The sequence below is a fragment of the Archocentrus centrarchus genome, chromosome 3, assembly GCF_007364275.1.
Source record: "Archocentrus centrarchus isolate MPI-CPG fArcCen1 chromosome 3, fArcCen1, whole genome shotgun sequence".
NCBI classification, from domain to species: Eukaryota; Metazoa; Chordata; class Actinopteri; order Cichliformes; family Cichlidae; genus Archocentrus; species Archocentrus centrarchus.
This window is the reverse complement of record NC_044348.1, coordinates 21,150,056-21,171,183: the sequence shown is the minus strand read 5'-3', so window position 1 is coordinate 21,171,183 and position 21,128 is coordinate 21,150,056. Positions and strand designations below refer to the sequence as shown.

At 41.7% G+C, this 21,128-nt stretch overlaps 1 protein-coding gene across 1 annotated transcript; it reads left to right on the top strand.

Annotated features, from left to right (window-relative positions):
- The first annotated feature begins 685 nt into the window (after positions 1–685).
- On the top strand, positions 686–10,882 carry LOC115777096 (phenazine biosynthesis-like domain-containing protein 1). Its single transcript, XM_030724927.1, has 10 exons — positions 686–886; positions 1,353–1,452; positions 3,859–3,957; positions 4,116–4,225; positions 4,324–4,353; positions 4,458–4,546; positions 4,783–4,874; positions 7,337–7,420; positions 10,284–10,346; positions 10,523–10,882. The coding sequence occupies exons 1-10, from the start codon at positions 803–805 to the stop codon at positions 10,633–10,635; spliced, it is 864 nt and encodes a 287-aa protein (XP_030580787.1). The 5' UTR covers positions 686–802; the 3' UTR covers positions 10,636–10,882.
- Positions 10,883–21,128: the final 10,246 nt, after the last annotated feature.

Here is a 21,128-nt window from a genome sequence, read left to right as displayed (position 1 = left end):
CGCAGGGACCTCCTCTCTCAGGCAGGAGGGGAAGTGATTCACCCACGCCCAGAACTGTGGCAGCTGCATGCTTACCTGTTGAGAGGTCAAATTTGATAGCCAAGGGTTTGCCCCCCAAGTGTAGTGGCAACAATACAGAGTGCCAAACTTGCACAGGTATGCCACCTACTGGACTGGAGTGTGGATCGGAAACACAGGTATGATCTTGCGAGACTTCGGTTTATAAACGTCAATTCATTTTAGAGTCCATGGTCTATAAATAGCTTATTCACGGGTTTTATGACTCCCAAAGGAGCTGCTGTCTCGGACGCGTAATAAAATTAATTAATTTACCAAATATTTTATATCCCCACCCCCTTTGTAAATTGATTAACCTCCAGATAATGCGTCTAAGATTAAAATATGGTCAGGGTAGTTGGTATAGTTTGCGTCTACAATCAGACAAAAAGATTTTACTCTCAACATTAGTCATGCGTATTCTGGCTATTATAAAATATGAAACGAAGATTCGTCACATTGAAAAACAATACTTTTTAACTGTCAGATAACCACCGATTGTGTTTGTGTTAAGGAAGATAAAGTTCGTAGGCTTCAGCGGATACTCATAGCAATCACAAACTGGCTGTGTCTAAATGTGACTGAATACACGTGGAAAATTGGACAGGTTACAGAGGGAGGCGGGGGGACAAAGCAGACGGGGGTCGAAAGTCCATCCACAGTGGTGCGTGTGGATCCTTTCCATCAAAAACCGCACAGCAGGATTGAGTTTCAAGCCATTTTCATTTTGTTTAGCCTGCCTACAATGGAGATACCGGTATTCACGCTGGACGCCTTCACCAACTTACCGTTCAGGGGAAACCCTGCGGCGGTTTGTCCACTTATGCATGTGAGTACGGATATTTAGGTCAAAGCTTAATATTTGCTCTGTGGCACTATGGCGGCTTGCATCGATGCTTCGCGAAAGTGCAGACTAGCAGCAGATGGAAGAAGTTGCCTTAAATTATTTCTGCAGAAAGAAAAAAAAAAAAAAAAAAGTTTTGTTTTAAAGGGATTTTAACTCATAGCATTCATGTTACCAAACTGCGACTGAAAACTGAAAAGAATTTGAAGCTGAAAACTTGCCTGCTACACTAGCACTGAGTAAGAAACCTCAGCCTGCTGCTTCTGGCGTATTTATTCATTTTCAATGAGCAAAGTTCGACTTTCATTGCCAAAAGCTTGCAACCATTTCCCTAAAAAACAAAACAAAAAACGGTCTAAGCAGCCCAGGACACCATCAGTGCATGTTTACAGCGTGTTTATGCTGAGCACAAATATTTATATTTGCTTATTAAATCGTGTGTTTCAAACAGGAGCTGAATGATGACTTGTATCAGAAGATAGCAGCAGAGATGAACCTCTCAGAAACGGCTTTCATCACCAGAATTAATCACGCTGATAATTTTACTACAGGTAAATCTGTTTTAATGCAGGTGGTGAAATTTGCCTTGGTATCGATTCCCAAGATTCTTGAATTATACTCAAAACTGTATAAGATATGGTATATGGTTCACATGCTTTTTTATACTTAAATTAGCCCCTATGGATGTGGGAGTTGACACCAGGATAGTTTTTTGAATAAATGGTCACACAGAATAAGTCTGTATTTATTTATAGTTATAAAAATGATAATAAAGTTTTTTGGGGTTTTTTTGTATATCAGGTACAAAGTTACAGAACAATAAAATACTGAAATCATAAATTGCAACAAACAACAAATAAAAACGGGATAAAACCTGAATACTACTCACTATGAACAAAATTAAGTTTTGAGGAGTGCTAAAGAGTTTGCACAGCTGTGAGGAAAATGCCAGATTTCCTTTTGTAACGAGGAATTGTGGGAAGAGTTAGGAGGGTTTGACACCAGGAATGAAGGCAGAGGCTCTGTTAACAAGGTGAGATATGAATTGAATAGAAGCTAGTGTAGTGGGAGTGGGGGGTCTTGTCTTGTCTCTAGCAGCTGATTTTTGAACAAGCCAGAAGAGGTAGGAGGACTTTTTGGCTGAGCACCGAGTAGAAGGAATTACAATAGTCCAAATATGATGAGCTGTAAGCATGGCTGACTTTTCCAAACTGCCTGAGATAAAAAAAAAAAAACAAAACAAAAAAACAAGGTTTAACTATAAAAGAGCAAGTGTACCCAAACTACGATAGCAAAATGTTCCCCACAGCATTAAAAAAAAGCCACAATATCCACTCACTGTAAGCATCAAGGGTTTAGGTTTTATCCTGTAACTTGACATTGATATCTTAGAAATGTAGCTTTCTTCAACAAGTTAGCCTTTCACTACAAGAACTAACCTCAAAGTTTTGACAATTCATCTATTACACATAATGTTATGGAGGTAGCTGGTATTGGGGTAAAGATTTTGTAACCAGTTCAGCTGGTCTTGGTTACTATTAAGGACATAAATACCTGTAGTGGCCAATGGAAGATTTGACATTAATACTTATTTGTAAGTGTTGTCAGGAACAATAAACATTTAGGGATAAAAATATAGAGTAAAAGTTTACAGTGTACATTTTGTGACATGTTAATTAAAAATTTTCCAGCACTCTGCTGTTCATTTTAAATTAAAGAGAGCACCTGAAACTTTGGACAACATACAGTTTATGCTTATGCTATAAAAATCTGCTTAGAAAAGCCACTTTGAGAGGAAATTATTCAATGCAGTGATTTTAATAAAGTCATAAAACAGACAGCACGTATATGTAAGAACCACAGGGAGGCAGACACGTGTGACATGGTCACAAATGTACTGTGCAGTTAAAACGCACACATATCTGCATTTCATTGATTATGTGCGCAAACTGAAAAAAAACACCTGTCCTCAGCAGTCTGGCAGGTAACAATGTTACATTGTATGAAGTCCAAAGGACTGTGCAACAGGCTGCCACAGTGAAAAATGCAGTGTGCAGTCAGTCCAAGAGGAATGCAGATATAATTTACACACAGACAAAGAGGAAGCAGATATGTTAAACAATAAGTTTAACTTGAATTAAAAATGCAACTTTGGAAAAATACTGAAAACTAAGTTTCACACAGTGGCATCAAAAATGTTTTCCCTTTAGATTTACTACCCTTTTTTTGGAGCCATTTTTTTTTTTACAATTTAATTTTTTCCAGCTGTGAACAGCGTTATTACATCTCTTACTAGGTGGGAGGGAGGCCATTTTGAAGCTTTAAAATTAATCAAAGTTCAAAATCAATCCTATATTAAACAGGTAGAGTAGTGCAGCAAAGATGGTTCACGTGGTCTTATCGCTCTGAAGACTTCTGGCTGAGCCCTCACTAGAGGGAATTGCAACAGTCCACATGTGATGAGATTAACTTTTTTTAAAAGATTTAACATACATAAATAAAAAGTGGACCAAAACTATGACAATAAGGGTTCAGTATTTTTTCCTGTAATTGGCTGCAGAGGTCATCTGAGATTTGTCACATTGAAGATTCAGATGCAGCTTTCTGCTGACATCACACATTTTTTTTCTGGAGCCTTTTCCCACAATTTAATTACTTCCAGCTATAACCAGCTTCTCGATGTCCCATTTTCACTGCACTGAGCGAGCCCAACACCACAAGCATGCTCAAAAATACATCACAGCATGCAGTGATGCTTCAGTAAATGCTTTTATTACAGTCACTTTTTAAGTATGAAAACTCTATAAATTAAAAAATGCTCACAATTAAGTAAGTTTCTTATGAGAAACTGTGGATGTGAACTCCCTTTCTGGGGTGAGGTTCTGCTTCACAGTGAATCATATATAGAACATAGAAAAAAATGTGGAAAATGTCTCAAATATTATTGTGATTAACAGGATCAAGGTTCCGCCTTCGGTGGTTTACACCAACCACTGAAGTGAATCTGTGTGGACATGCCACTCTGGCCTCTGCAGCAGTGCTGTTCCAACACAAGAGTAAGTTGCAGCATTTACATATAAATGTTTTTAAATGGTACATTAGATAAGGTTGGCATAATTTTTTTTAAGTTGCATGTAATACACAATGCAGCTTACTGCAAGAAAGGGCAAAGAATTAGCAGTGTGAGACCATGTCACGGATGTTTTACCATCAGATAACGTAAATCCCACCCTGGTGTTTGAGACCAAGAGTGGAGATCTTGCCGTCACAAAGAAGGGGGAAGGGTACGTCATGGACTTTCCTCTCAATCCCCCCACCCGACAGGTAAATTACATTTTGTCTGTTTTAATTACATGAACTAAGAATTTAATCAAACCATATATGTAAAAATGGCTTTTTTTCCCGAACTCCTTTTATTTCAGGATCCCAACGAGTTTAGAGACATTATCAAGGTCAGCCAGCATATTTTTGACCCCATCTTTGTGAACTTTGTTAAAGTCTAACTACATTCGTGCGCTTCAGCATGTGTTCAAATGTCTTTGCACGCGTGACACAGGCGGCAGTCGGAAATCACCCAATTCAGGACGTTTACTTGTGCTCCAACCTCAAGAAGCTGCTGATTCGCCTGGCTGACAGCTGTGACACGTTAGTCAAAAACTTCGCTTGTCACCATATTCAAGGGAATCTCAATTCATGAGGATCTCATAAAAAATATGTACTCAGCAACATCAGTCATACTTATGTTACTCTCACTAATCCTTTTTCAGCTCCACTGAAGCTCAAGTGCCCAGATGGTGGGCTTACTCATATGTTTAAAGGCCAAACAAATGTTCAAGAAACTAGCCTTAAATGTGTATGTGCTTCATGTGTTTTATCTCTAGGTCTGTGCTTACCCAGCTGAAAGTTGACCCTGTGGCTCTTGAGAGTAGTGACAGAAGTGGAGGAATCATTGAAGTCATTGTCACTATCAAAGGTAATCAGAGCCTCATTAGATCCTGAAGCTAGACCAAGAGGGTTTTGTTGTGCACTGGTTCGGCCACATGAAATCATTTTATCTTTACAGTGTCATCAAAATTAAACCACAACAGTAAAAGCTTTCTTTTAAGAATAAACTGAACCCAAAATGCAGTACACTCAAAAATATAAAACACATAAACCCAAAAGGTTAAGTTAAAATGACCTGTCCCATAACATGCCTGGGACAACATCCCACAGGCCACTATTGACAATCTGGTGATGTCAACGCGCTGCATTTATATTTTTGTTTAGTGTATTTAAGTGAGGTGTTGTCCCACCATGTGCCACCAGGAAAGCTCCAATGCACTGTGGCATTGATTCTTTAACTCTACTAGAGGGACGAACACCACGCTGCTTGACGTTGTAATGATGGTGGCGAAGAGCACAGTCCATGATCTCATTCACAATCTAGGTGTTCTGGAGAAATACACTGCTCAAAAGAATAAAGGGAACACTTAAACAACACAATATACAGGGGTTGGACAATGAAACTGAAACACCTGTCATTTTAGTGTGGGAGGTTTCATGGCTAAAATGGACCAGCCTGGTGTTGGATCAGGGACACATCTAAAACCTGCAGGACACCGGCCCTCGAGGCCTGGAATTGAAGAGCCCTGCCCTACACCATACTAATAAATTATTGTGGTCTAAAACCAGGTGTTTCAGTTTCATTGTCCAATCTCTGTAACTCCAAGTAAATCAAACTTCTGTGAAATCAAACTGTCCACTTAGGAAGCAACACTGATTGACAATCAATTTCACATGCTGTTGTACAAATGGAATAGACAACAGGTAGAAATTATTGGCAATTAGCAAGACACACTCAATAAAGGAGTGGTTCTGCAGGTGGGGACCACAGACCACTTCTCAGTTCTTATGCTTTCTGGCTGATGTTTTGGTCACTTTTGAATGTTGGTGGTACTTTCACACTCGTAGCATGAGACGGACTCTACAACCCACACAAGTGGCTCAGGTAGTGCAGCTCATCCAGGATGGCACATCAATGTGAGCTGTGGCAAGAAGGTTTGCTGTGTCTGTCAGCGTAGTGTCCAGAGGCTGGAGGCGCTACCAGGAGACAGGCCAGTACACCAGGAGGCGTGGAGGAGGCCGTAGGAGGGCAACAACCCAGCAGCAGGACTGCTACCTCCACCTTTGTGCAAGGAGGAACAGGAGGAGCACTGCCAGAGCCCTGCAAAATGACCTCCAGCAGGCCACAAATGTGCATGTGTCTGCACAAACGGTTAGAAACCGACTCCATGAGGATGGTATGATGGTCCGACATCCACAGATGGGGGTTGTGCTCACAGCCCAACACCGAGCAGGATGCTTGGCATTTGCCAGAGAACACCAGGATTGGCAAATTCGCCACTGGCGCCCTGTGCTCTTCACAGATGAAAGCTGAGCACATGTGACAGACTTGACAGAGTCTGGAGACACCGTGGAGAGCGATCTGCTGCCTGCAACATCCTTCAGCATGACCGGTTTGGCAGTGGGTCAGTAATGGTGTGGGGTGGCATTTCTTTGGAGGGCTGCACAGCCCTCCGTGTGCTCGCCAGAGGTAGCATGGCTGCCCTTAGGTACCGAGATGAGATCCTCAGACCCCTTGTGAGACCATATGCTGGTGTGTTTGGCCCTGGGTTCCTCCTAATGCAGGACAATGCTAGACCTCATGTGGCTGGAGTGTGTCAGCAGTTCCTGCAAGATGAAGGCATTGAAGCTATGAACTGGCCCACCCGTTCCCCAGACCTGAATCCGATTGAGCACATCTGGGACATCATGTCTCACTCCATCCACCAATGTCACGTTGCAGACTGTCTGGGAGTTGGCGGATGCTTTGGTCCAGGTCTGGGAGGAGATCCCTCAGGAGACCATCCGCCACCTCATCAGGAGCATGCCCAGGCATTGTAGGGAGGTCATACAGGCACGTGGAGGCCACACACAATACTAAGCCTCATTTTGACTTGTTTTGAGGACATTACATCAAAGTTGTATCAGCCTGTAGTGTGTTTTTCCACTTTAATTTTGTGTGTGACTCCAAATCCAGGCCTCTATTGGTTAATAAATTTGATTTCCATTGATGATTTTTGTGTGATTTTGTTGTCAGCACATTCAACTTCGTACAGAACAAAGTATTCAATGAGAATATTTCATTCATTCAGATCTAAGATGAGTTATTTGAATGTCCCCTTTATTTTTTTTTTGAGCAGTGTATTTCACAGGACAAATGGTGATCACTCGGGAAAACCTTCAAAAGGAGGATGATTTCTCCTTCTCCATCACCAATTTTTGCACTTGTTTGTTCATGTTAATTCTTTCAGTCAGCCAATGTTTCAGCCAACAAACATTAAATGTTCAGACCTGCCTAACGCTGTCTATCAAAAGCTTCTCCCCTTTAAACATTGTTACATGTGAAAACAGGATCACCAGACTGCCAGCCAGGATATGACTTCTACTCCAGAAACTTTTCTCCATGGGTTGGCATTCCTGAGGATCCTGTCACTGGTAAGATAACTGCCCTTTACTAGAACTAGTCTTATCCCTCAAATGACATGAAAACCAAAAACATTGACATACAAGCAGCTGGACCAAAGACACTAAATTTCTTAGTAACATTTACATTTACTTTAATGGATTACACAGCAGTGGGGAATAAGTTTTATTACAGTAGAAGTCTTTCTGAAAGTGCTGTAACTAAGTTTAAGGATCTAATTCCTTCATTGTTATGCTCTTCAGTGCCATATGCCAACACAGTACAGAGCAGCTACCTAAACTCTGCTCCCAGTGAGGTCGATTATCTCGTCAATAGTTTTACATCCTCACTGCGTATAACTTTGGATACTGTGGCTCCTCTGAAAAGGAAAGCTTCAAATCAGAAGTGCCTGACTCCGTGGTATAATTCACAACTGCACAGCTTAAAGCAGATAACCCGAAAGCTGGAGAGGGAATGGCGTCTCACTAAATTAGAAGATGCTCATTTAGCCTGGAAAAAGAGTTTGTTGCTCTATAAAAAAGCCCTCCGTAAAGCTAGGACATCTTACTATTCATCATTAATTGAAGAAAATAAGAACAACCCCAGGTTTCTTTTCAGCACTGTAGCCAGGCTGACAAAGAGTCAGAGCTCTGTAGAGCCGAGTATTCCTTGCACGTTAACTAGTAGTGACTTCATGGATTTCTTTACAAATAAAATTTTAGACATTAGAGAAAAAATTATTCATAACCATCTCAAAGATTATTCTTCATGTTCGGCTGCTTTCAGCACTGCTGGTATTTGTTTAGACTCTTTTGCTCCAGTTGATCTTTCAGAGTTAACTTCAATAGTTACTTCCTCCAAACCAGCAACATGTTTGTTAGATCCCATTCCTACTAGACTGTTCAAAGAAGTCTTTCCAATTATTGATGCTTCAATCTTAAAAATCATCAATCAGTCTTTATTAGTTGGCTATGTACCACAGACCTTCAAGGTGGCTGTAATTAAACCTCTGCTTAAAAAGCCATCACTTGACCCAGCTGTCTTAGCTAATTATAGGCCAATCTCCAACCTTCCTTTTCTCTCAAAGATTCTTGAAAGAGTAGTTGTAAAACAGCTAACTGATCATCTGCAGAGGAACGGTTTATTTGAAGAGTTTCAGTCAGGTTTCAGAATTCATCACAGTACAGAAACAGCATTAGTGAAGGTTACAAATGATCTTCTTAGAGCCTCTGACAGTGGACTCATCTCTGTTCTTGTCCTGTTGGACCTCAGTGCAGCTTTTGATACTGCTGACCATAACATTTTATTACAGAGATTAGAGCTTGCTATAGGTATTAAAGGTACTGCACTGCAGTGGTTTGAATCATATTTATCTCATAGACTCCAATTTGTTCATGTAAATGGGGAGTCTTCTTCACACACTAAGGTTAATTATGGAGTTCCACAGGGTTCTGTGCTAGGACCAATTTTATTTACATTATACATGCTTCCCTTAGGCAGTATTATTAGAAAGCACTGCATCAATTTTCATTGTTATGCAGATGATACTCAGCTTTACCTATCAATGAAGCCAGATGACACACATCAATTAATTAAACTGCAGGAATGTCTTAAAGATATTAAGGCCTGGATGACCTCTAATTTCCTGCTTCTAAATTCAGATAAAACTGAAATTCTTGTTCTCGGCCCCACAAATCTTAGAAACATGGTGGCGAACCAGATACTTGGCATTACTTTGGCCTCCAGTAACACTGAGAAATCTTGGAGTCATTTTTGACCAGGATATGTCCTTCAATGCACATATTAAACAAATATGCAGGACTGCTTTTTTGCATTTGCGCAATATTTCTAAAATTAGAAACATCCTTTCTCAGAGTGATGCTGAAAAGCTAATTCATGCATTTATTACTTCTAGGGTGGATTATTGTAATTCATTATTATCAGGCTGTCCTAAAAGCTCCCTGAAAAGCCTTCAGCTGATCCAAAATGCTGCAGCTAGAGTACTGACAGGGACTAGAAAGAGAGAGCAGATTTCTCCCATATTGGCTTCTCTTCATTGGCTCCCTGTTAAATCTAGAATAGAATTTAAAATTCTTCTCCTCACATACAAGGTCTTGAATAATCAGGCACCATCTTATCTCAAAGACCTCATAGTACCATATCACCCCAACAGAGCACTTCGCTCTCAGACTGCTGGCTTACTTGTGGTTCCTAGGATACTTAAGAGTAGAATGGGAGGCAGAGCCTTCAGCTTTCAGGCCCCTCTTCTGTGGAACCAGCTTCCAAGTTGGATTCGGGAGACAGACACCCTCTCTATTTTTAAGATTAGGCTTAAAACTTTCCTTTATGATAAAGCTTATAGTTAGGGCTGGATCAGGTGACCCTGAACCATCCCTTAGTTATGCTGCTATAGGCCTAGTCTGCTGGGGGGTTCACATAATGCACTGTTTCTCATTCACCTTATTTACTTTGTTTATACTCCACTCTGCATTTAATCATTAATTGATATTAATCTCTGGCTCTCTTCCACAGCATGTCTTTCTCTCCCCTCAGCCCAACCGGTCGTGGCAGATGACTGCCCCTCTCCGAGCCTGGTTCTGCTGGAGGTTTCTTCCTGTTAAAAGGGAGTTTTTCCTTTCCACTGTCGCCAAGTGCTTGCTCATAGGGGGTCATTTTGACTGTTGGGTTTTCTCTGTATTATTGTAGGGTCTTTACCCACAATACAAAGCGCCTTGAGGCGACAGTTTGTTGTGATTTGGCGCTATATAAATAAAATTGAATTGAATTGAATTAAAGAGGATGCATTTACAGATGTTTAATATTTTGTGCATCTTGTGACATTTGCCTGTAAAAATATGTTAACCTATCTCTGCTGTGCGTTTTCTCTTCTGGCAGGATCTGCCCACACAGTCCTCGGTAGCTACTGGTCTGAAAAACTAGGAAAGAAGAAAATGCTGGGTATGTATTCTACCCATCCCCACCCAGTTATATTCTCTTTGATTAAATCTATAATGTTATCTCAGCCAGAGGTCAGATGTTTTATTAATCTTTCATTTATCTGATAACAGATGTGTCCTGCTTTAAATAATCCATTATTGTCACTCAGCTCATCCTTTCTGTGTGCGTTTGTGCAGCTTACCAGTGCTCCAGTCGAGGTGGGGAGCTGGAACTTGAAGTGAGAGATGATGGAAGAATCAACATAGCTGGACAGACCATCACTGTACTGCAAGGAATGATCAAACTGTAGTCTGAGACACGTCCGAGCAAACACGGTCTGATGTGCTACCACGGTCAACGCGTGCCTGCAGATAGAAGCTTTACGCCACTTGAATAAAGTTCAGCCTGGGCAATCCTGTAATTCAGCTAACCAACATGCTATAGGACAGAAAGAATATAGCATACTTTGTTAGGACTTCCATCATTTATTCATAACACTACAGCAAAAAAACAAACAAACAAAAAAAAAAAACCCAACAACTGCAAGATTTTAAAAACAGAAATACAAGAACATGTAAAATCAGAAGAGTCACAGTTAGACATGTGCTGCTCACTAATGAATGAGAGTCAATAAAATGAAATAGAGTTGACTACACTGGTAAAAAAAACAAAAATGATACTGAATAATTGATTTTGATCCTAAATAATGGTTTAGTACATATTCCTGCAATTAAGTTATTATGACCACATGTTTGCTTCTGTGTAATCTTCGTTCCTGTGCAGATTTGGTTTTGCTGGTCTGACTCTGACGCTTGTTTTTACTGGCAAAACAATGGAATAAAGTTAGTTTTCTTTTCTGTCCAATGTAGTGAAGCCCGCTGACAGACTAAAGTTCTTTTAACACTTCTGGTTAAATAAATAAAATTGGTCAGCTAATAGAAAATGATACTACACGTCTGAAGTGCGAGCTGGAAAATGTTCATTTTCGGCACAGACAGATAAATGTGGATGTTGGGATACAGCTTTTCAGTTTTTATCCTAAACACCGGGCCAGTTCCTGTGGAAGCTGTCGCCATCATTTCACACATTGAAGTTTTGTGTGTTGTCCTGCAAAAGTACCAAAAGTTTGAGGTATCTGATGAAAAATATGAGCTTTATGAAAAATTGAGGTTTGATGCATCACATTTTTAATTAAAGCCGCAAGCGGCGATGAGCGGGCCCTCGCACCCGGCGCGCGTCGACCCCTGGCGCGCTCCAGCCAAGCCGCGCGTCGACCCGTGGCACGCTCCAGCCGAACCGCGCTCGGAGGTTCTCGCAGACGAGAGAGTAGCTGGCTCACCCGGCTGTTGACAGCTCAGCAGGCTAGCCGTACTTCGCGTCGATCGTCTCCCGCTTCCACTAGGTGGCGTCGGTGAGTGCCCACTAATTAATATGTCACAATGCTCTATGTAATGCCTGCAGCCATCAATGAAACTGTAATGACCATAGGATGATGAGTATCAGTGTCCTACTGATTTCCTGTTGCCACTAGGTGGCGTTATGAGTGTGAAACAAAGCTGATAGAGGGGTGTGTCCAGTCTCCCTTACCCTCCCATTAAGCCTGTGAAGTTTGAGGCAGATTGGACAATGTATGTCAGAGATGTAACAATTTGGTGCACTGTGGTATATGAGTAAAATCCCACATGTAGAGGGTTGCTACGGCAACACCGTGCAGTATTCTACAAAACCATGAATATCTTTTGATGGGCTACTTGTGTAGATGATCTGGAGCCATTTTGGTGTGACTGGATGAAAAGCTGTAGTAGAAGATGATTCAAATAGCAGGCCTGAAAAATGTGAAAAATGCTGCAAAAATGACACCTTAATTAGAACATGTCAGGCTTCCTGTTGGATTTCGGCTATCGGTCCAAGAGACTTTTTTGTACGTCTTAGGATGTTACTTCAGCATGCACGATTTCAGGTACACAGACCAAGCACTGGCCTGGGGCTGATGTTTAGAACCTATCTGGGCCTGAAATGGAAAAAAAGTCCAAATTCAGAGGGTTGCTACGGCAACACCGTTCAATATTCTACAAAACCATGAATATCTTTTGATGGGCTACTTGTGTGGATGATCTGGAGCCATTTTGGTCTCGGTGGGTCAAATGCCCTAGGAGGAGTTGAGGCAAAAAGGCCTGAAAAAGGCGAAAAATGCTGCAAAAATGACACTTTAAAGTAAACGTGGCTGACTTCCTGTTGGGTTTGGGCTATCGGTCCAAGAGAGTTTTTTGTAGATGTTAGCATCTTACATCAGCAGGCACATTTTCAGGTACATAGAGAAAGCACAGCCCAGGGGCTGATGTTTAGAATCTCTGTGAATTTGAAATTGAAAAAAGTCCAAATTCAGAGGGTTGCCATGGCAACACCGTTCAATATTCTACAAAACCCTGAATAACTTTTGATGGGCTACTTGTGTAGATGATCTGGAGCCAATTTGGTGTCACTGGGTGAAATGCCCTAGGACAAGTTCGTTCAAATAGCAGGCGTGGAAATCGCAAAAATTGACACCTTCAATTGAAGATGGCCGACTTCCTGTAGGGTTTGGGGTATGGGTCCAAGAGACTTTTTTGTACGTCTTAGTATGTTACATGAGCATGTACATTTTCATACATGTAGATAAAACGTAGCTCCGGGGCTACTCAAAAAACTTGCTATTTTAAGATATTCCGAGCTGCCACTAGGCGGCGCTCTAACGTTTATGGACTTTATGCATATGAGTGTGTTCAGGGCAGCATGCTTATCACACCACTGAAGTTTGAGCCAGATTGGGCAAGTTGGCTTTGAGTTACAGCCATTTTTGTGTTCATGGCGAATCATCGAACTTTGCCGTCCCATAAGGGTCACGCCCTTTTGTCAAAAAGTCACAGTTTTGAAAACACAGTAAGTCCAACTTCTTAAGGCTTTCCAGGTGAAATTTGAGATGGTTCTGCTAAACCACCTTGGAGCTGGACCTCCAAGTGTAAAATATGACATTTCCTGTTCCCAGTAGGTGGCGCTGCGACTGATATTAAATATTGTCATATGTATGTGTTCAGGGGGGCACCCTCATCCTACTGGAGAAGTTTGATGCACATTGGATCATGTAGGTATGAATGAGAGGCAATCAAAATTTCATGGCGAATGATCAAAGTTCAAAGGGGCATAAGGACCCCTCCCCCTTGGCAAAAACTCACCATTTTCGAGATTTAGATTCCCCTGGGGGTGTAGGTTAGACAAACCAAATATGAAGATGATAACGTCTAAAACCTCTGAGTTATTAGAAAAAGTGTGAGGGCTGCAAATCGCCAAATTTGCATAATTAATTCAAAATGGCGGACTTCCTGTTGGGTTTAGGGCATGGCTCCAAGAGGATTTTTTGTGCGCCTGGACATGATATACATGTGTATGAAGTTTCATTCATGTACGTGAAACACAGCGGTGGGGCTCCAGTTTAGGGGGCGCTAGCGAGCCATTTGGGCGCGCCCTTGCCCGAGCCCATTAAAATACTTAAATTTTCACCAGGTGTGACGCATGTGCAAAGTTTCATGAGTTTTTGAATATGATAAAGCCCCCAAAAAGCCAATTCATTTGCCTGAATAATAATAAAAATAAAAAAAATAATAAAAATAATAAACGAAGCAATTACAATAGGGCCTTCGCACAGTTCGTGCTCGGGCCCTAATTAAAACCGCAAGCGGTGATATCGGGCCCTCGCACTCCCTGCGCGTCGACCCGTGGCGCTCGTCGACCCGTGCCGCACTCGGAGGTCTTGTGATCGTGATGGTGTACAGAAGGTCTGTAGAAAGTTGAATTCTTTTATAGGAAAAGATATCTTTTGCTCTCGGCATAGACGCAATGGAATATTTGGGGGTGGGGTCACGGCTCCAGCATGCAAAATAGGGCATGGGTCTGATAGACTGTTTTGATCAGGATGATGTCAAGAATGTTAAAACACATTTTCATACATTTCCGAGAAACTAAGTTTGTGGATGCTATACAAAATTTCATTTGCTTCTGTAGGGGGCGCTCTTGCAGCTACGTATAGCCTTGAATCCATAGTTATGGGTTCAGAGTGGCTGTGTACATGAGTGATTACATTTTCAGGCAGATCGGGCAAAGCATGTACGAACACGTGGCCAAACAATTTTGGTCGCCATTGAGAAAAATGAAAGCCAACTTCAATGGCCTGGTGTGACAACACCATTTAATATTTTGTCAAGATTTCCACAATATTTGATGGGCTGTTTGTCTAGATGATCTGAAGCCAATTTGGTCTCACTGGCTGAAATGCCCTAGGAGGAGTTCATTCAAATAGCAGGCCTGAAAATGGCAAAAATTGACACTTTCAATTGAAGATGCTGGACTTCCTGTAGGGTTTCCAGTATGGCTCCAAGAGACTTTTTTGTACGTCTTAGGATGTTACATGAGTGTGCAGAATTTCAGAGCTGTAGATATAATGTAGCTCTGGGGCTAGCTAAAAAACATGCTATTTTATGATATTTCAAGCTGCCAGTAGGTGGCGCTGTAACATTTATGGACTTTATGCATATCAATGTGTTCAGGGCAGGAGGCTTATCAAATAGATGAGGATTTCGTAAGGAATGGTGAAAGATAGTTTCATGCATTTCAGAGCAAAACTAATTCTGTGGACGTCATACAAATTTTCATTTGCTTCTGTAGGGGGCGCTATTGCGCCTACAGTCCTGAATCTGTAGTTATGGATTCAGCCTGGGTGTGTACATGAGTGATTAAATTTTCAGCCTGATCAGACAAAGCATGTGCGAACAAGTGCACAAACAATTTTGGTGGTGAGGGAGAAAAACGAAGGCCAACTTCAATGGCCTGGTGTGATAAGGCCATTTAATATTTTGTAAAGATTTCCACAATATTTGATGGGCTCCTTGTCTAGATGATGTGGAGCAAATTTGGTCTCACTGGGTCAAATGCCCTAGGACAAGTTCGTTCAAATAGCAGGCGTGGAAATGGCAAAAATTGACACCTTCAATTGAAGATGGCCGACTTCCTGTAGGGTTTGGGGTATGGGTCCAAGAGACTTTTTTGTACGTCTTAGGATGTTACATGAGCCTGTACATTTTCATACATGTAGATAAAACGTAGCTCCGGGGCTACTCAAAAAACTTGCTATTTTAAGATATTCCGAGCTGCCACTAGGCGGCGCTCTACCGTTTATGGACTTTATGCATATGAATGTGTTCAGGGCAGCATGCTTATCACACCACTGAAGTTTGAGCCAGATTGGGCAAGTTGGCTTTGAGTTACAGCCATTTTTGTGTTCATGGCGAATCATCGAACTTTGCCGTCCCATAAGGGTCACGCCCTTTTGTCAAAAACTCACAGTTTTGAAAACACAGTAAGTCCAACTTCTTAAGGCTTTCCAGGTGAAATTTGAGATGGTTCTGCTAAACCACCTTGGAGCTGGACCTCCAAGTGTCAAATATGACATTTCCTGTTCCCACTAGGTGGCGCTGCGACTGATATTAAATATTGTCATATGTATGTATTCAGGGGGGCACCCTTATCCTACTGGAGAAGTTTGATGCACATTGGATCATGTAGGTATGAATGAGAGGCAATCAAAATGTCATGGCGAATGATCAAAGTTCAAAGGGGCATAAGGACCCCTCCCCTTTGGCAAAAACTCACCATTTTCGAGATTTAGATTCCCCTGGGGGTGTAGGTTAGACAAACCAAATATGAAGATGATAACGTCTAAAACCTCTGAGTTATTAGAAAAAGTGTGAGGGCTGCAAATCGCCAAATTTGCATAATTAATTCAAAATGGCGGACTTCCTGTTGGGTTTAGGGCATGGCTCCAAGAGGATTTTTTGTGCGCCTGGACATGATATACATGTGTATGAAGTTTCATTCATGTACGTGAAACACAGCGGTGGGGCTCCAGTTTAGGGGGCGCTAGCGAGCCATTTGGGCGCGCCCTTGCCCGAGCCCATTAAAATACTTAAATTTTCACCAGGTGTGACGCATGTGCAAAGTTTCATGAGTTTTTGAATATGATAAAGCCCCCAAAAAGCCAATTCATTTGCCTGAATAATAATAATAATAAAAAAAAAAAAAAAAAAATAATAATAAAACCGCAAGCGGTGATATCGGGCCCTCGCACTCCCTGCGCATCGACCCGTGGCGCTCGTCGACCCGTGCCGCACTCGGAGGTCTTGTGATCGTGATGGTGTACAGAAGGTCTGTAGAAAGTTGAATTCTTTTATAGGAAAAGATATCTTTTGCTCTCGGCATAGACGCAATGGAATATTTGGGGGTGGGGTCACGGCTCCAGCATGCAAAATAGGGCATGGGTCTGATAGACTGTTTTGATCAGGATGATGTCAAGAATGTTGAAACACATTTTCATACATTTCCGAGAAACTAAGTTTGTGGATGCTATACAAAATTTCATTTGCTTCTGTAGGGGGCGCTCTTGCAGCTACGTATAGCCTTGAATCCATAGTTATGGGTTCAGAGTGGCTGTGTACATGAGTGATTACATTTTCAGGCAGATCGGGCAAAGCATGTACGAACACGTGGCCAAACAATTTTGGTCGCCATTGAGAAAAATGAAAGCCAACTTCAATGGCCTGGTGTGACAACACCATTTAATATTTTGTCAAGATTTCCACAATATTTGATGGGCTGTTTGTCTAGATGATCTGGAGCCAATTTGGTCTCACTGGCTGAAATGCCCTAGGAGGAGTTCATTCAAATAGCAGGCCTGAAAATGGCAAAAATTGACAAAAATTGACACTTTCAATTGAAGATGCTGGACTTCCTGTAGGGTTTCCAGTATGGCTCCAAGAGACTTTTTTGTACGTCTTAGGATGTTACATGAGTGTGCAGAATTTCAGAGCTGTAGATATAATGTAGCTCTGGGGCTAGCTAAAAAACATGCTATTTTATGATATTTCAAGCTGCCAGTAGGTGGCGCTGTAACATTTATGGACTTTATGCATATCAATGTGTTCAGGGCAGGAGGCTTATCAAATTGATGAGGATTTCGTAAGGAATGGTGAAAGATAGTTTCATGCATTTCAGAGCAAAACTAATTATGTGGACGTCATACAAATTTTCATTTGCTTCTGTAGGGGGCGCTATTGCGCCTACAGTCTTGAATCTGTAGTTATGGATTCAGCCTGGGTGTGTACATGAGTGATTAAATTTTCAGCCTGATCAGACAAAGCATGTGCGAACAAGTGCACAAACAATTTTGGTGGTGAGGGAGAAAAACGAAGGCCAAATTCAATGGCCTGGTGTGATAAGGCCATTTAATATTTTGTAAAGATTTCCACAATATTTGATGGGCTACTTGTGTAGATGATGTGGAGCAAATTTGGTCTCACTGGGTCAAATGCCCTAGGACAAGTTCGTTCAAATAGCAGGCGTGGAAATCGCAAAAATTGACACCTTCAATTGAAGATGGCCGACTTCCTGTAGGGTTTGGGGTATGGGTCCAAGAGACTTTTTTGTACGTCTTAGGATGTTACATGAGCCTGTACATTTTCATACATGTAGATAAAACGTAGCTCCGGGGCTACTCAAAAAACTTGCTATTTTAAGATATTCCGAGCTGCCACTAGGCGGCGCTCTACCGTTTATGGACTTTTTGCATATGAGTGTGTTCAGGACAGGGTGCTTATCACACCACTGAAGTTTGAGCCAGATTGGGCAAGTTGGCTTTGAGTTACAGCCATTTTTGTGTTCATGGCGAATCATCGAACTTTGCCGTCCCATAAGGGTCACGCCCTTTTGTCAAAAACTCACAGTTTTGAAAACACAGTAAGTCCAACTTCTTAAGGCTTTCCAGGTGAAATTTGAGATGGTTCTGCTAAACCACCTTGGAGCTGGACCTCCAAGTGTAAAATATGACATTTCCTGTTCCCACTAGGTGGCGCTGCGACTGATATTAAATATTGTCATATGTATGTGTTCAGGGGGGCACCCTCATCCTACTGGAGAAGTTTGATGCACATTGGATCATGTAGGTATGAATGAGAGGCAATCAAAATTTCATGGCGAATGATCAAAGTTCAAAGGGGCATAAGGACCCCTCCCCCTTGGCAAAAACTCACCATTTTCGAGATTTAGATTCCCCTGGGGGTGTAGGTTAGACAAATCAAATATGAAGATGATAACGTCTAAAACCTCTGAGTTATTAGAAAAAGTGTGAGGGCTGCAAATCGCCAAATTTGCATAATTAATTAAAAATGGCGGACTTCCTGTTGGGTTTAGGGCATGGCTCCAAGAGGATTTTTTGTGCGCCTGGACATGATATACATGTGTATGAAGTTTCATTCATGTACGTGAAACACAGCGGTGGGGCTCCAGTTTAGGGGGCGCTAGCGAGCCATTTGGGCGCGCCCTTGCCCGAGCCCATTAAAATACTTAAATTTTCACCAGGTGTGACGCATGTGCCAAGTTTCATGAGTTTTTGAATATGATAAAGCCCCCAAAAAGCCAATTCATTTGCCTGAATAATAAAAAAAAAAAAAAAAAAAAAAAAAAAAAAATAATAATAATTAAAACCGCAAGCGGTGATATCGGGCCCTCGCACTCCCTGCGCGTCGACCCGTGGCGCTCGTCGACCCGTGCCGCACTTGGAGGTCTTGTGATCGTGATGGTGTACAGAAGGTCTGTAGAAAGTTGAATTCTTTTTTAGGAAAAGATATCTTTTGCTCTCGGCATAGACGCAATGGAATATTTGGGGGTGGGGTCACGGCTCCAGCATGCAAAATAGGGCATGGGTCTGATAGACTGTTTTGATCAGGATGATGTCAAGAATGTTGAAACACATTTTCATACATTTCCGAGAAACTAAGTTTGTGGATGCTATACAAAATTTCATTTGCTTCTGTAGGGGGCGCTCTTGCAGCTACGTATAGCCTTGAATCCATAGTTATGGGTTCAGAGTGGCTGTGTACATGAGTGATTACATTTTCAGGCAGATCGGGCAAAGCATGTACGAACACGTGCCCAAACAATTTTGGTCGCCATTGAGAAAAATGAAAGCCAAATGCAATGGCTTGGTGTGACAACACCATTTAATATTTTGTCAAGATTTCCACAATATTTGATGGGCTGTTTGTCTAGATGATCTGGAGCCAATTTGGTCTCACTGGCTGAAATGCCCTAGGAGGAGTTCATTCAAATAGCAGGCCTGAAAATGGCAAAAATTGACAAAAACTGACACTTTCAATTGAAGATGCTGGACTTCCTGTAGGGTTTCCAGTATGGCTCCAAGAGACTTTTTTGTACGTCTTAGGATGTTACATGAGTGTGCAGAATTTCAGAGCTGTAGATATAATGTAGCTCTGGGGCTAGCTAAAAAACATGCTATTTTATGATATTTCAAGCTGCCAGTAGGTGGCGCTGTAACATTTATGGACTTTATGCATATCAATGTGTTCAGGGCAGGAGGCTTATCAAATTGATGAGGATTTCGTAAGGAATGGTGAAAGATAGTTTCATGCATTTCAGAGCAAAACTAATTATGTGGACGTCATACAAATTTTCATTTGCTTCTGTAGGGGGCGCTATTGCGCCTACAGTCTTGAATCTGTAGTTATGGATTCAGCCTGGGTGTGTACATGAGTGATTAAATTTTCAGCCTGATCAGACAAAGCATGTGCGAACAAGTGCACAAACAATTTTGGTGGTGAGGGAGAAAAACGAAGGCCAACTTCAATGGCCTGGTGTGATAAGGCCATTTAATATTTTTTAAAGATTTCCACAATATTTGATGGGCTACTTGTCTAGATGATGTGGAGCAAATTTGGTCTCACTGGGTCAAATGCCCTAGGACAAGTTCGTTCAAATAGCAGGCGTGGAAATGGCAAAAATTGACACCTTCAATTGAAGATGGCCGACTTCCTGTAGGGTTTAGGGTATGGGTCCAAGAGACTTTTTTGTACGTCTTAGTATGTTACATGAGCCTGTACATTTTCATACATGTAGATAAAACGTAGCTCCGGGGCTACTCAAAAAACTTGCTATTTTAAGATATTCCGAGCTGCCACTAGGCGGCGCTCTACCGTTTATGGACTTTATGCATATGAGTGTGTTCAGGGCAGGGTGCTTATCACACCACTGAAGTTTGAGCCAGATTGGGCAAGTTGGCTTTGAGTTACAGCCATTTTTGTGTTCATGGCGAATCATCGAACTTTGCCGTCCCATAAGGGTCACGCCCTTTTGTCAAAAAGTCACAGTTTTGAAAACACAGTAAGTCCAACTTCTTAAGGCTTTCCAGGTGAAATTTGAGATGGTTCTGCTAAACCACCTTGGAGCTGGACCTCCAAGTGTAAAATATGACATTTCCTGTTCCCACTAGGTGGCGCTGCGACTGATATTAAATATTGTCATATGTATGTGTTCAGGGGGGCACCCTCATCCTACTGGAGAAGTTTGATGCACATTGGATCATGTAGGTATGAATGAGAGGCAATCAAAATTTCATGGCGAATGATCAAAGTTCAAAGGGGCATAAGGACCCCTCCCCCTTGGCAAAAACTCACCATTTTCGAGATTTAGATTCCCCTGGGGGTGTAGGTTAGACAAACCAAATATGAAGATGATAACGTCTAAAACCTCTGAGTTATAAGAAAAAGTGTGAGGGCTGCAAATCGCCAAATTTGCATAATTTATTCAAAATGGCTGACTTCCTGTTGGGTTTAGGGCATGGCTCCAAGAGGATTTTTTGTGCGCCTGGACATGATATACATGTGTATGAAGTTTCATTCATGTACGTGAAACACAGCGGTGGGG

Excerpts from the sequence above, each read along its gene's own strand:
- LOC115777096 (XM_030724927.1), top strand. The coding sequence starts at position 803 with ATGGAGATACCGGTATTCACGCTGGACGCCTTCACCAACTTACCGTTC. Across the intron at positions 1,453-3,858 it reads CGCTGATAATTTTACTACAG|GATCAAGGTTCCGCCTTCGG; the intron begins GTAAATCTGTTT and ends TGTGATTAACAG. Across the intron at positions 7,421-10,283 it reads TCCTGAGGATCCTGTCACTG|GATCTGCCCACACAGTCCTC; the intron begins GTAAGATAACTG and ends CTCTTCTGGCAG.